Source organism: Ambystoma mexicanum, chromosome 1p (assembly GCF_040938575.1).
Source record: "Ambystoma mexicanum isolate Mex_15411 chromosome 1p, UKY_AmexF1_1, whole genome shotgun sequence".
Classification (NCBI taxonomy): domain Eukaryota; kingdom Metazoa; phylum Chordata; class Amphibia; order Caudata; family Ambystomatidae; genus Ambystoma; species Ambystoma mexicanum.
This window is the reverse complement of record NC_090921.1, coordinates 1,038,424,219-1,038,440,018: the sequence shown is the minus strand read 5'-3', so window position 1 is coordinate 1,038,440,018 and position 15,800 is coordinate 1,038,424,219. Positions and strand designations below refer to the sequence as shown.

Below are 15,800 nucleotides of genomic sequence, written 5' to 3'. Positions count from 1 at the left end.
TTTTATGAGAAAGACCCTAACTACTTTCTTTACGTTACTCCAACACCCCTCCTACTTCTGCCCCTTCTGGGTACAAGGCAACACCTGAGTCCTCTCAGCCCCCTGCTAAGAATATCTGCTCTGACGCCCCGTTTCAGGGCTTGGTCATAGACCCCTTTGTGGTGGAACCTTACCACCCGGATTCACATTGTCAAAAGTGGTTGCTGACCATGCGGGTGACCCTTATTATGGGGATGACAAGGACCAGGAGGAGGAGGATGATGAGGCTGAAGCCTACAACATTGACTCTTTGGTTGCTAAAGACCCCCGGTGCATGACTCGCCTGTAGATAACCAACCCCTCCTCAATGAGGTACTGGCAAAGGCAGCTGCTCATTTTCGTATCGACACACAGGGTGTCCAAAAAGACAGAGATTTTGCTGAAGAAATCCTAAAAGACAAGAAAGCCATTACTCAGGCTATCCCTTTGGTGAAATCTATCCAGCATAGAATTCATACCTCGCTGCAAACCCCAAATCTCACTTGAGCGGTTAACCCGCGAGTCGAGAAATTGTTCTGTGCCGCACACTCCGATCCCCTGTACATTAGGGGCCAATTAAAGCCCGATTCCCTGCTCGTAACAACCACAAGAAAGAGGGCCGGTACACCTCTTGCTTCCTCGGAAGAACCTCCTGATAAGGAAAGCAAACGTACATATGCTCTGGGGAGAAAGGTTGCCTCCACGTCAGCCTATCAGACACGAATTACCAACAGTGCCACCCTTTTGGCAAGCTACAATTGCCATCAGTGGGAGGAAGTGTCCGCTTTGGTGTCCTCTGCACCCGAACCCTTAAATAGCCAGTTGGCTCGGCTGGCAGCAGATGAAAGGTCTGTATCAGGCTGCATGTTAAAAACAAACTTTGATGCAGCAGATAATGCTGGGAGGCTAATCGCTGGGGGCACTGTCATAAAGCGTGACGCTTGGCTAAGGCAGTCAGGGTTCAAGCCCAAAACCCAAGCAACCCTGATAGATATGCCTGTGGAGCCGAATGTACTATTCGGCAAGGCAGTGGAGGAAGCTCTAAAGACGGCAAAGGATGAGTACGAGACCCTAAAATCTCTTGGCCAACTCACCAATAAACCCTCTGGACAAAGGGGTAACAATAGTTTTCGGGGCCAAGGTTCCCAAAGTGGTCCAAATTATTACCAAAACCAGGGAACCTCATGGGGTAACAACCAATTCCAATCCTCACAGGGCTACCCCAGAAGGCAGTGCAGGGGTCGCACTAGGGGTAGAGGCAGCACCGCCAGAGGTGGTACGCCACCCAACAAGCAGTGACGTTCTGCTTCAGGTCCCCTCCCATTCATCCCCAGTAGAGGAGCGCATTGCCACCTTCACCCACGAATGGGAGGGGATCACTTCGGACAGATGGGTGCTGTACACAGTGTCTGGAGGATACTGCATAGAGTTGCTAGGACGCCCCCACGACCATCCTGTGCGACAAAGAGTACACTTGCTGGAACATCAGAAGATCCTCCTCGAGGAGATCGATGTTCTGCTAGCAAAGGATGCCATAGAAGTCGTCCCGGTCAACCAGGTAAACAAGGGTATTTATTCAACCTACTTCCTTTTGCCAAAAAAAAATCTGACAATGTGCCCAGTATTAGATTTGCGCCCTGAAAACAAGTATGTCAAGCCACAAAGATTCCGCATGATTACACTACAAGAGGTAATCCCTCTACTAAAAAAGGTGATTACATGGCAACATTGGATATGAAAGATGCCTATTTTCATATTTCAATGTTCCCAGCGCACAGAAGATTCTTGCATTTCAAGATACACAACCAGCACTACCAATTCAAGGTTCTGCCCTTTGGAATAACCTCAGCTCCAAGGTACTGGCGGTGGTGGCAGCGCACCTAAGCAGGGAGGCAATCCCAGTGTACCCTTACCTGGACGACTGGCTCATCACAGGGGAGTCCCCCTTAATTTGCAGAATAAACATCCAAAGAACTATCGACCTCCTCTTCCAATTGGGCTTCTCAATCAATGAGGAAAAAGTGAAGCCTGGTGCCAGGCATTTCTAAACAGTTCCTAGGAGCTGTCCTAAATACCCAAGAGGGGCTGGCCTTTCCATCATAAGAAAGAATTCGAAATGTGTTGCTGCAAATTCCTCAATATCGTCCGGTCGCCAGATAAGTGTGCACAAAGTTATGTATTTGTTAGGCATGATGGCATCTTCCATTTACCTGGTTCCCCACATGCACCTGTGCATGCGACCCATGCAGGAGTGGTTGGCGAAACAGTGGTCTCAGGCAAATGGTCAGTGGGACGATCTAGTGGTCGTTTCACCAACACTGGTTCAGTGTCTTCGCTGGTGGACAAGAGAAAATCTTACAAAGGGGAAACCCTTCTACGATCCAGAGATACAGGCCGTCGTCACAACAGACGCCTCCCTGGCAGGGTGGGGAGCTCACTACCTTCACCACACAGCTCAGGGTCTCTGGTCTCACACAGTGGTGAAGAACCACATCAATCTGCTAGAACTTCTGGCAGTCTTCAGAGCGCTTTGGGCATTCAAACCACTCCTATACAACCAGTCAGTGCAGATCCTAACAGACAGCACGACTGCAATGTTTTACTTGAACAAACAAGGGGGCACTCGTTCTCAAAATCTGTCCAAGCTTGCCCAGAAAATTTGGGAATGGGCACTCAAATGGAAGATTTACCTGTCATCCCAACATGTTCAAGGGGAATTCAATTCGCTAGCAGATGCTCTGAGCAGAGATCCCCTCCCAGAGGAACACGAGTGGCGACTACACAAAGAGGTTGTAGGAGACCTCTTCTCTCAGTGGGGTTTCCCCACTATAGACCTATTCGCCACAAGCGAAAACAGACAATGACCAATCTTTGCATCCAGGTTCCCCCAGCCAGGCTCCAAGGGGAACACCCTGAGGATGAACTGGTCAGTGACATTTGCCTATGCTTTTCCACCAACCCCTCTGATGAGGAAAGTGGTGAACAAGATCCACAGGGAACCGATGACTCTCATCCTGGTTGCTCCTATGTGGGCGAGACAACCATGGTATCCATACCTGCGCAAACTGGCAGTGTACGACCCCATCAAACTCCTGTGCCGGTACAACCTACTCTCCCAGCACGAGGGGTTAACAGTGCATCCTCAGCCCAACTCGATGAATTTGGCAGCATGGCTCGTGAAGTCATAGAGTTCGGACATCTTAATTTACCGCAAAGATGTATGGATATCTTGAAAGAGTCAAGAAAACCGAACACGAGGCACTGTTACTATGACAAATGGAAACGATTCGTAATTTGGTGCCAGAATAAACAAATCGGCCCTGGTGATTGTACTCCTTCTAATGTTGTAACCTATATGCTCCACTTACTGGATGCGGATGCAGGGTTAGTGTTTAACTCACTAAAGGTACACCTGGCAGCCTTGTCAGCCTACATCACTTCCCATAACAGGGTGTCATGGTGGAAGGTGCCAGTTGTTAAAGCATTTATGGAAGGGGTAAAGAGACTCCACCCTCCAATTTCTAACCCACCACCAAGTTGGGACCTTAATGTGGTACTTGCTAAACTCATGGGACCACCCATTGAGCCCATGCACAAGTCTAGTCTCAAACACCTGACTCACAAAAAGGCCTTCTTAGTAGCCATTACTTCTATAAGAAGGGTCAGTGAAATCCAAGCTCTGTCAGTGCAAGATCCTTTCTTTACTATACATAAGGACAAACTGGTTTTACGTACTCACCCTAGGTTCTCACCTAAGTTCACTTCCAAATTCCATGTTAACCAGTCTATTGAGCTACTGGCTTTCTTCCAGGAGCTGAAACTCCACACACTAGATGTGAGGAGGGCGGTTCTTTACTACATACACAAGACCAGACTGCTAAGGAAAACAGATCAACTGTTCGTCTCCATAGCGCCAGGCAGAGAAGGAGATTGCGTCTCTAAAATGCCATCTCTAAGTGGATAGTCAGATGTATCTAACTGTGCTATTCCCTTTCAGACAAAACACTGCCTTTTACGCCAACGGCCCACTCTACAAGAGGTACTGGAGCCACTCTGGCTTTCATTGCAAATGTCCCATTAGACAGTATTTGCAAAGCAGCTACATGGAGCTCTATTCACACCTTTACTCAGCACTACTGCATTGACACTCATTCCAAGACAGATACGCAAGTGGGACAAGCGGTTCTAAGACATTCGTTCGCTCATGACCCTTCTCACATTCCACCTCCTTCTTCTAAAACTGCTCGCTAATCTATGCACAGCATGTTATCTAAGCAGATTTCTCAAACATCAGAAAGGATACGTTCCTCGCCGTAATCGTATTTCTGATGCTTGTATCTGCTTAGATTCAGGTGTGTCCGCCCTTCCTCCCCTCTGAGAGAAGGCGCATTGATGCTTGTAGTCTTATCTATCTACTTGGATACTCTGTACTCACGCTACTCCTCATGCTACTTCATGTCTGAAAAAATACAATCTGAGGGTCCTACATGTGTGAGGGATCATGGGTACAGGGGACGTCACACTAGGGATAGTATTACTCGCACGCCCTGTTCGACGTCCCTTTTTGAGTTTCGAAAAACAAACTGTAATACCACACAGCTTCCACTAGATGTCGGCCTATGCACAGCATGTGAATCTAAGCAGATTCAAGCCTCAGAAATACGATTACCGTGAGTAATGTATCACATATAGAGAGAATGTTTGATTAAATAGGAAGTGTCTTGCATCGTTTAAAAGGAGGAAACATTATTGATGTAAAAGGCACACATGTTTTACCATCTAATAGTAATCAAATTAATTTGGTACACACATATAAGCACAGCACCACTATGCAAACGCACCCAGAAGTCATGGGTTAAAAGCAAAGATTCATTATCTACAAATGTACTGAATATTAGATTTCTCAAAATGTGCTGAATCAGCAAATGATTTGGAGATTGGAAGAAATCTTTTTGTTTGCACAGAGGTCAATAATTTACAAGAGCAGTATTCTTGGAGCATAAATACAAGATCGCGCCTGTGGGGAATCAGGTTTAATCTAAAATGTAGAAATTGCGTCCTCCAATATGCATTAGGATATTTCTTCGGGTACGTACCAATGATCACATTGGTTTATCAATTACTGAGAAACTTGTATGCATTATATAGTCTTTAGAAAAAAGTTTTTTATACTTGCAATGAGTTGTTAAAGTTTCTGCCGTTTTCTGGCTGCTCCCCAGTATAAATTAACTTTGAGACATATAATTGGCAATTGGGCCTGTCTTTCTATTAATGATGACACATCACGAAACATGGAATTTTAAAGACGGTTTCAATATTGATCTATGAAATATCCAGATTTTACAGTTTATCCAACCATTCATTGAGGTCAAGCCATGTTCGTAATGAATGGCTGGCATCGGAATACAGTTGGGGAGGGCTGAGGTTTTCATTCAGATAATACTTTCATTTTTTCAAGTGAAACCTCCGCTCCCAGCTGGCATAGATATGCCATGACCAGAGCAGGGCTGGGATAACTTTGCCTTATAAAAATTGAAAAGGGGGATTAATTAGAATCTGAAAAACATTTTATGGATTCTCTTCACCTGAGAGACGAAGAAAATTGCTTTATCCCTTAGTCTAGTTGTAATACGTTTTTGTTAGAAATCGTATCCAAATTAAATCCGGGAGGAGCCAAGCCAGACCAATACTTCAATTTAAATTGTATGTTTACTAGTACTTCTACTGAATCGTATAATGTGTGTTTTATTTGGATTGATTACTAAATCATTACTCACTTCATAGTGGTGCATTTCATTCGTTAGAACAAACTTTAAGATGTCACTATTGTAACAACGTCCCTTCTACCCCGTCCACCCCTTTCCTCTTTTGCTCACTGAAGTACAGTGTGTACTGCAAGACTGTGGAAATATGAGTCTGATAGTAATTCAGATTCACATATGCGTGTTCCAATAATCTTAGGGATCAAATGATTATAATGCTCCAAGTCTTTCTTGGCATGTCAAATCCCTGTTTTCTTGTGATACATAATCCAGCATTGGTAGCCATAGGACCCAGACTTTTTACCTCTTGTATGTTTTCATAGGTAGTACATGCCACATTGTATTAATCCATTTGTTAACTGAAATTGAGCTTCAACTCTTGTAACCGTGTGCTCTTTATTGTACATTGCTTTGCAGTTAGCCGGGACCCTGAACAAGCAATCACTTGGATCGAGTCATCACCTGAGGATTCCCGCTACGGGTCCGTGTACATAGACCCTCGTGAACGGGAGCGGGACCAACATGACAAAAACAAAAGGTGAGTGAGATTCAGAAGCAATCAAAATCATGATTAGGCTATCCATGATTATCTCCTCAATAGGATATATGCTACTGGGATTAGTAATGCAGTGAACATACTGCACTTTCTTATAGGTACATTCCTCCCATTGATTTCTTGTCTGGGAAGTATCCTTCAAATGCAGTCTGGACCAGAATGCTTTTCAGCTAGCCACAAGGTGGCACTGTGCGGCTCCATCACAGCTTCCTAGTACCTTTTGTACCAGAACAAATCTTGCAGGTATTTATGCCTGGAGCAACCAACACCATCTTCCTCGATTCTTGTTTTATGCATTAAATGCAGGAACATGTTTTTCGATTCTGACAATGTTAAAGTCTTTTCTCTCAAATAACAATGAAATCAATGTTTTAAGACCTTTTAAAATCGTGGGTGCATGATATCAGTGTTGGATACGCACCTCATTGGTGTCTGGTGTCTCAACAGAGGAATATGTTTCATGATGCCCAGTGCACCCCAAAGAAATTGAGTGGGTGGTCAAGCTGCTTTTAGTGGTGAATTAAGAAAGGCATACCGGAAAAATCATTTTCAGATGTCGAACAAACCCCCTCGCTCTGTAACTAAGCACTGTTAGCATCGCTTCAGAAGTGCCTCTCGAGAGTTTAGGAGTAAGTGAGAAAAAGTAGAGGAGGCCCCCTCACTCTCGTCGTGAGTTGCTTTCTTCCAGAACTCATGCCTCTTCAGGAAGCATCAGCAAAAAGGTCAAGGTGCAGGTTGGCATCAGAAGACTCGGCCCCAAGTTATTTAATCTGACCTTCTTTCCTCACATCATCTACCCTGAAAAGTTCTTTACTGGTCCCATCTTCATTAAAACCTCTTAAAAGCCCTGTTGACCCCTCCAAAGACTGCTATGTTCTTGGAAAGCATGCATTTGTTCACTCCATGGCTTGGCTCCTGTTTCAACTCTGAGATAGCTGGCACCTTCGGCTTTGGTACCAAAATATTTAGCGTCATCCTCCTCTGTGACTGGGCGATTGTTGCCATCACAGTCACACAGAGCAAACTGGGTACATTGGTGGCACCTTCAGCACAGGTATGTTTGGGTTCCATCAGATACTTTTATAGGAGCTTTGACAGGCCCACATTCTTTAAGTAATTTAGGGATATTTTTGAAGAGGTGGAGGAGGAACTTCTAGATGAGGAAACTATCCCTTGTGGCCATAAGACTGGTCCATCATATACAAAGTCTGTTCTTCAAGAATTTAATACACAAGGACAGCCTTTCCCAAGACTTGTGCGAGGGGAGCAGCCTTTTCGCCTCCCCATATTTGAAGATGGGGACTTTGTCCATGCCTGCCTTTGGGCTGTGTATACCCTGAGCCTGTTTGTACCACCCGAGAAAGTGACAGCCTTTACAACCACTGACATTTTTTAATCAATGACATATGAGGTGAGCAGAATCCTGTGATCCCATCAAGTGGCGCTTTGCCTGAGAATCTGATGGCAACAAGATTCAGGCCTTCATCTGTTCCATCATTGCACAAGGATTTGGCACAGAAAGATAGTGCCCCCCCTCCCCAGACCTCTTTTTGCTCAACACCAACTTGACACCAGAAAATGGTTCCGGCAGCCACTGCTGGGTTAAGGCCTATAGCACTTTGCACACCACCACTTGGGGGAGGAAGGTGTTTGTTGCTGGCAGTCTGGTGTTGCAGACCATACATGCATCCTGTACTTTAGCTAGATATTCACTTGTGGAGCCAGCAGAGGTGTCAGGCAAACATTTGCCCCTCAACCACCAATGCTTAGTCAGCCAGATTTAGCACGATAGGAAAGGCACCACCAACCATATTCTGCAAGTTGGTCTGGACACTACAGATTGCATTGGTCGATTCGATGCCACAGTGCTGTTATCAAAAGGCACTCTTTGTTGAGGAATGAAAATGTTTACCCAGGTTATCAGGCTAAACGTTTGGATATGTTGTTTGATGGTCCTATTCTTTTCAGGACCAAGGCTGATGAGTGGGTCCTTGGAAATATTCAAAGCCTCTAGACCTCATTCTTATCAAATATCCTCCTATGGGCAGCCTCACAAGAAAGGCTCCTTTTGTAAAACTATTTTATCTTTTTCCTCACTGCAAGGACACAAATTCCTGTGCGGGGCAGGATTCTTCTCATCATAGAGGCATGGCAGCATATAACCGACTGTTGGGTCCAACAAATTGTAGATCATTGGCACTGCTTCACATTAATTTCCAAGCCATCGCAATTACTGTCATGATCTCTGCTTCCAAAGGGTCAGGACTTACCCAACTCCCTTGGAAGCAGACCCATAACCCCGATTCCGGGTGCCGGCCAGTCCCAATTGGGACCTTTTGGACCCTGTCCTGGCGCCAGTGGCACCAGGCTCATAAATATGCCCAGTCCCAGCGCTGGAAGCGCCGGGCTCATAATGCTTGGGTGGACTTACCTGCAGCAGACCATGCTGCTTACTTGCCTGCCAGCTGAGCCTCTGATCCTCTTCTGTTTGGGACTACTTTTCCTGTTGGGTGGGGCAGGAGCCACTCCCTAGGTTCAGAACACTGGAACTCTTCTGGAAAGCAGGAACTCTTTTCTTACCTAGGCGAGGCCGTGAAAGGAGACACCTAAGCACTACAGGAGGCTATTTAAACCACACCCGATGGATGAATCTTGCTTTGCGTTATTCTGCATTCTCTGCAGCAGAACGCTCACCGTGTCTTCTGATCCTGTGCCTAAGGGAACAAAGGCTTACCATCCTGGAATCCAGTCTTCAGCAGCACCTATAAAGACAAAGAAAGAACAGGTTAGCACTACGGTCTTCAGTGGGAGCGCATCTCTTACCTGGTCCAGCGGCTGTCACCAACGCCTCGCGCTGCATACCTGCATCTGAAAGACAAAGGCTTACCGGCTCTTCGCACGCTCCGGAGGCCTTCAACGCTGCATCCCGCATCTGAAAGGCAAAAGAAGGTGCGTTTAGAGACATTGGGCAACTTTACTACTCACGTGCCATCACTCCTTCCCACGCCGAAATCAGCGGGTATCCCAGCACCCTTCAGCTTCTCTAAAGCTCCGAACTTGTACCTGCAAGGTAAAAGAGACAGTTAGTGCGCATCGTGAAGCAGGCAACAAGCGCTCACTTACGTGCTTCCAAGCGCTTCTATTCCTCACGCAGGTTCGATCCTCAACTCTCTTCAGCCCGCCATCCGCCATCGCCGGAAACCTGCAAAACAAGAGATATCATTACAAAAGAACTTTACATAAGTCAAAAGCCATACTCACATGCTCCTCGGCACCGCTCCACAGCAGCTACGCCTTACGCACTTAAAGACTTTTAAGACATTTGAAGTGCCCAGAACTTACCGTTCGTGCAGTAAACGACGGACAGCAGTCCTCTGAGGTCAAGAGGCCTGCACCCTTATCCAGTGAAGAAACTGGTTACGGCACCCTGCCCCCGAGGCAGATGGAGAGCTCGGCGTTCACCTACCCAAGACATCTTACTCTCCGAGTCAGACACACAGTGCACAGATGTCCAGCCCGAGGAACCAACCGTGTGTTACACATCACCTTTGAAGACACGGCAGTCACCCAGTCAAGACCGGCACCTCTGCGGGAATCAGGTGAGCGTTACAGAACGCAAAGCCAACCGCAAAACTACCACCCAGGCTCTATGGAAACCTCGGATACCGACCAGCTAGCCCAGTTACTTGGGGAACTAAGAGCAGAAGTGCATGCAGCCCGCCAGGAAACGAATGCTCTAAGAAGGGAACTGATTATTTCCAAGGAGCGAACAGATGATCTCGCTAGACAATTGCTACAGTCACAAGCCGGACAAACTCAGTTGCCCGCATCATGGGCAAATCATCCTTCAACATCCTCTACGAACCCAGTGCTGATCAACCTACCCGGGGATGTGCCTCTGGCTCCCCCCGAACGATTTTGTGGTGACCCAAAGAGGTTTGCAGTATTCATTAATCAGTGCCGCTTGCACTTCTTATGCCGGCCAGCAGCCTTCCCAACAGATCAAGCTAAGGTAGCTTTCGTGCTTTCGTACCTCAGTGGCAGTGCGGCAGATTGGTCGATCCCTCTAGTTAATCAGGATGATCCGGTTCTCCATGATTTTCAAGCTTTTCAGCTCAGCATGGAAAAACTGTTCGCAAGACATTCACTGGGGCAGGCCTTGGACAATGAGCTCCTTTCATTACGACAGGGTAATCAAGACCTTTTGGCTTATATTGCGTCTTTCAACAGACTGATAGTGGAAACCCAATGGCCTGAGGACAAAAGGATTACGCTGTTTTATAGAGGTCTACGTGGAGAGCTCAAAGATGTGTTAGCCCAAGTAGTGAATCCCCCGCAAGACTGCTCGGACTATATTGACTTAGTCGTTCAAATAGACCACAGACTACAGAACAGGAAGGCCGATCGTTCCAAGTTTGATGCTCAAGTGTTTTCCAAACCACCAACTCCTACCAAAGGAGCAGACTCCGGGGAACCCATACAAATAGGGGGCCTGAAAGGACCACTAACCCAAAAGGAGCGGGAAAGGAGAAAACAGCTGCAATTATGCCTCTATTGCGGAAACCCGGGGCACTTTCTTCGAGACTGTCCGGTGAAACCAGGCAAGAAGGCAGTAGGAGCTGCAGTTACCAGGGTCACAAACTCTGAGCAGGGAAACGACCTGGCCCGACAAGAATAGAGGTCCTCTTGCCGAGCGTTAAAACCAGTTCCGTGACCTCGCATTTCGTGATACCTATGGTCCTCATTAGCCCTGAACGTCCCGATCGATTACATGCGATTGAAGCTTACGTCGACAGCAGTGCCATCGGCAATTATGTGGATCATGAAATGGTATTGAGGATGAATCTGACTCTTTGTCCAAAGGCTCTAAAGGACTTCATTACTACGGTGGATGGTACGGAGATAGCTTCCGGACCAGTAACGCATACCACCCAAGAAGTGACGTTAGTAAGTCAAGATGGACACCATGAGAAGATCGTGTTCGATGTGATCAAGGCCCCTCAGTTCCAGATTATTCTAGGAATTCCTTGGTTAGAGAAGCACAATCCTCAGATCGATTGGCGAGCAAGAACGGTTCAGTTTCCAGAATGTGTCTCCATTTGTTACCCTCGACCTGATGTTGCACTGGCAGCAATTTCTTCGGAGGTTCCCCAGTCACCTCCCGAATACCTAGAATTCCAAGATGTCTTCCGGAAGGATCAAGCTAACTCTCTACCTCCTCATAGGTCTTATGACTGTCAGATAGACCTGATACCTGGATCTACCCCTCCTTGTAGTAGAATGTATGCCCTCACCGAGCCTGAGAATCTTCACCTCCGACAATACCTGGATCAATACCTAGCGAATGGGTTTATCCGTCCTTCCAAGTCCCCTGCTTCCTCAGCTTTGTTCTTCGTTCCAAAAAAAGAAGGGGACCTTAGAACTTGTATAGATTATCGCGCCCTAAACCAGATCACCGTTAAGAATAGTTATCCGTTACCTTTGATCCCTGAACTCCTGGACCAAGTCAGAAAAGCATGCATATATACAAAGCTGGATCTTAGAGGAGCCTACCACTTGGTACGAGTAAAAGAGGGCGATGAATGGAAGACGGCCTTCCGCACCAAGTATGGGCTATTTGAATATCAGGTCATGCCCTTCGGACTTTGCAATGCCCCGGCCGCCTTTCAATATTTTATGAACGACGTCCTCAGAGAGCTCATAGATGTGTGTGTCGTTGTCTATATTGACGACATCCTCGTTTATTCTTCATCGGAAACTGAACATCGGAAACACGTGAAAATGGTCATCGAGAGGTTGCGTCAACACAAACTTTTCGCTAAGTTGGAAAAATGTGTTTTCAACATGACTGAAGTTGAATTCTTGGGATTCATATTATCACCTAGCGGAGTGCGTATGGATTCAAAGAAGGTCGATGCAATTCTCAAGTGGCCTTCGCCATCCTCCGTAAAAGGTGTTCAAAGCATGTTAGGCTTCGCTAACTTTTACCGCAGGTTTATCCCCGAATTCTCTCGAATAGTCCAGCCCATCACCGCCCTGTTAAAGAAAAACAAACGTTTTGAATGGTCTACCGAGGCGGAACAAGCTTTCCAGAATTTGAAGACTAAATTTATCTCTGCACCGATCTTAAAACATCCTCGCCCAGAACTCCCCTACATTGTTGAAACTGATGCTTCGAGTCTTGCCATGGGAGCAGTTTTATCACAAAAGGACCCAGTAACCAATCAGTTGCATCCCGTGGCATTTTGGTCCCGCAAATTCTCGCCTCCTGAAATCAATTACACTATTACTGATAAGGAACTTCTGGCTATCAAGTCCGCCTTTAAGGCTTGGCGGCATTATCTTCTGGGGGCCCGACACACCGTTACTGTGATCACAGATCACCGTAACCTGCAATATTTGAAAACCGCGAAAGCTCAATCCTCTAGGCAACTCCGTTGGGCACTATTCTTTGCCGAGTTTGACTTCATAATTACCTACCGACCTGGTACGAAAAACGGTAAAGCTGACGCCCTTTCTCGGATGGGAGTGGAAGAACACTTGATCAATCCTAAACCTGTACCTATCATTCCCGAACAAAGAATTCTGGGTGTAATCGCCACACAATCCATTGAAGAAGTTAAGGATAAAGCCAGGCAACTGGTAACTCCAGCAGACATACAGAATTGGCATCTGCAGGGAAAGGACTTTACGGTGAAGGACAATCTATTGTATTTCCAAGGACGGTTATACCTGCCCAGCACAGATTTACAGAAAAAGGTAATCTCCTGTTATCACGATTCTTTAATGGAAGGACATCCCGGTATGACCAAAACCTCGGAAAAGATCAAGCGCTACTTCTGGTGGCCGTCTTGGAAAAAAGATATGAGAGACTTTATAATGTCCTGTGGAGTACGTGCCCAAAACAAGAGTCAAAAGGAAAAACCAGCCGGCCTCTTACGCCCTATTGACATCCCACCTCGCCCTTGGCATACGCTTTCTATGGACTTCATCACCGATCTACCTCCATGCTCCGGATACAATACGATCTTAGTAATCGTGGACCTATTCTCCAAGATGGCGCACTTCATTCCACTCAAAGGCTTACCATCAGCAGCAACTCTGGCCCGAGAATTTCTCGAAAACATCGTCAGACTGCACGGTTTTCCTTCGGTTCTAATTTCGGATCGAGGAAGTCAATTTATTTCTCATTTTTGGCGAAGTTGCTGTCGGTCGGCTCAAATTGATGTGAGACTTTCGACCAGCCACCACCCCCAAACCGACGGACAAACCGAGAGGACCAATCAAACTCTGGAACAGTGTTTACGCTGCATGCTGCAACAAACTGAAAAAACTTGGAAAGATATCCTTTGGATAGCCGAATATGCCTACAATAACTCTGTCCACTCGGGAACCGGGAAGACCCCGTTCTTTCTTTTATACGGTAGTCACCCTCGAACCTCGGATTTGGATCCACTCCAAGATCTTGGAACACCAGCAGTAGACCACCTGCATTCTACAATCACCCAAGCCTTTAAGGAAGCCGTTTCTCACCTTCAAAGGGCTAACGAACAATACAAGAAAGGAGCAGACCAACATCGGAAGGAAGCCCCCTCAATATCAAGTAGGAGATCAAGTCTGGTTATCCACCAAATATCTACCTCTAAAAGGACCACGCACATTGAACCCAAGATACCTTGGTCCCTATTCAATCACTACCATAGTAAATCCGGTAGCGGTCAAGTTGGACTTGCCCCCTCACATGAAGATACACCCGGTCTTCCACATCTCTCTACTAAAACCCATGCAACCTAAAACCCGACTAACTAAATCTCCAAAACCTATCCTAGTTGATGGAGAACTCGAGTTTGAAGTCAAAAGTATCCTGGATTCTAAGATCTCCAAATCTAAACTATTTTACCTGATTGACTGGAAAGGTTACGTCCCCCAAGAAAGGTCCTGGGAACCTGCAGAATATGTCCACGCGCCTCATATAATCAAAAGATTTCATCGAACATTTCCTAACAAGCCCAAACCCCCGGAGAAGCCCTGTTTGGGAGGGGCCTTGAGGGGGGGTGCTGTCATGATCTCTGCTTCCAAAGGGTCAGGACTTACCCAACTCCCTTGGAAGCAGACCCATAACCCCGGTTCCGGGTGCCAGCCAGTCCCAATTGGGAACTTTTGGACCCTGTCCTGGCGCCAGTGGCACCAGGCTCATAAATATGCCGAGTCCCAGCGCTGGAAGCGCCGGGCTCATAATGCTTGGGTGGACTTACCTGCAGCAGATCATGCTGCTTACTTACCTGCCAGTTGAGCCCCTGATCCTCTTCTGTTTGGGACTACTTTTCCTGTTGGGTGGGGCAGGAGCCACTCCCTAGGTTCAGAACACTGGAACTCTTCTGGAAAGCAGGAACTCTTTTCTTACCTAGGCGAGGCCGTGGAAGGAGACACCTAAGCACTACAGGAGGCTATTTAAACCACACCCGATGGATGAATCTTGCTTTGCGTTATTCTGCATTCTCTGCAGCAGAACGCTCACCGTGTCTTCTGATCCTGTGCCTAAGGGAACAAAGGCTTACCATCCTTGAATACAGTCTTTAGCAGCACCTATAAAGACAAAGAAAGAACAGGTTAGCACTACGGTCTTCAGTGGCAGCGCATCTCTTACCTGGTCCAGCGGCTGTCACCAACGCCTCGCGCTGCATACCTGCATCTGAAAGACAAAGGCTTACTGGCTCTTTGCACGCTCCGGAGGCCTTCAACGCTGCATCCCACATCTGAAAGGCAAAAGAAGGTGCGTTTAGAGACATTGGGCAACTTTACTACTCACGTGCCATCACTCCTTCCCACGCCGAAATCAGCGGGTATCCCAGCACCCTTCAGCTTCTCTAAAGCTCCGAACTTGTACCTGCAAGGTAAAAGAGACAGCTAGTGCGCATCGTGAAGCAGGCAACAAGCGCTCACTTATGTGCTTCCAGGCGCTTCTATTCCTCACGCGGGTTCGATCCTTAACTCTCTTCAGCCCGCCATCCGCCATCGCCGGAAACCTGCAAAACAAGAGGTATCATTACAAAAGAACTTTACATAAGTCAAAAGCCATACTCACGTGCTCCTCGGCACCGCTCCACAGCAGCTACGCCTTACGCACTTAAAGACTTTTAAGACATTTGAAGTGCCCAGAACTTACCGTTCGTGCAGTAAACGACGGACAGCAGTCCTCTGAGGTCAAGAGGCCTGCACCCTTATTCAGTGAAGAAACTGGTTATGGCACCCTGCCCCCGAGGCAGATGGAGAGCTCGGCGTCCACCTACCTAAGACATCTTACTCTCCGAGTCAGACACACAGTGCACAGAGGTCCAGCCCGAGGAACCAACCGTGTGTTACACATCACCTTTGAAGACATGGCATTCACCCAGTCAAGACCGGCGCCTCTGCGGGAATCAGGTGAGCGTTACAATTACCATCACATTGCCTTTGCCTCTTTC

The 15,800-nt window shown here is 47.0% G+C and overlaps 1 protein-coding gene across 5 annotated transcripts in view; it reads left to right on the top strand.

The window, feature by feature from the left end:
* The window catches only part of WDR59 (WD repeat domain 59), a 1,538,892-nt gene that overhangs the window by 1,460,696 nt on the left and 62,396 nt on the right, over positions 1-15,800 (top strand). For all 5 annotated transcript variants that reach the window (XM_069604207.1, XM_069604197.1, XM_069604168.1 and 2 more), the window contains one exon: positions 6,198-6,318. In XM_069604207.1, the coding sequence (XP_069460308.1) occupies positions 6,198-6,318 (121 nt within the window). The remainder of the gene's footprint in view (positions 1-6,197; positions 6,319-15,800) is intronic.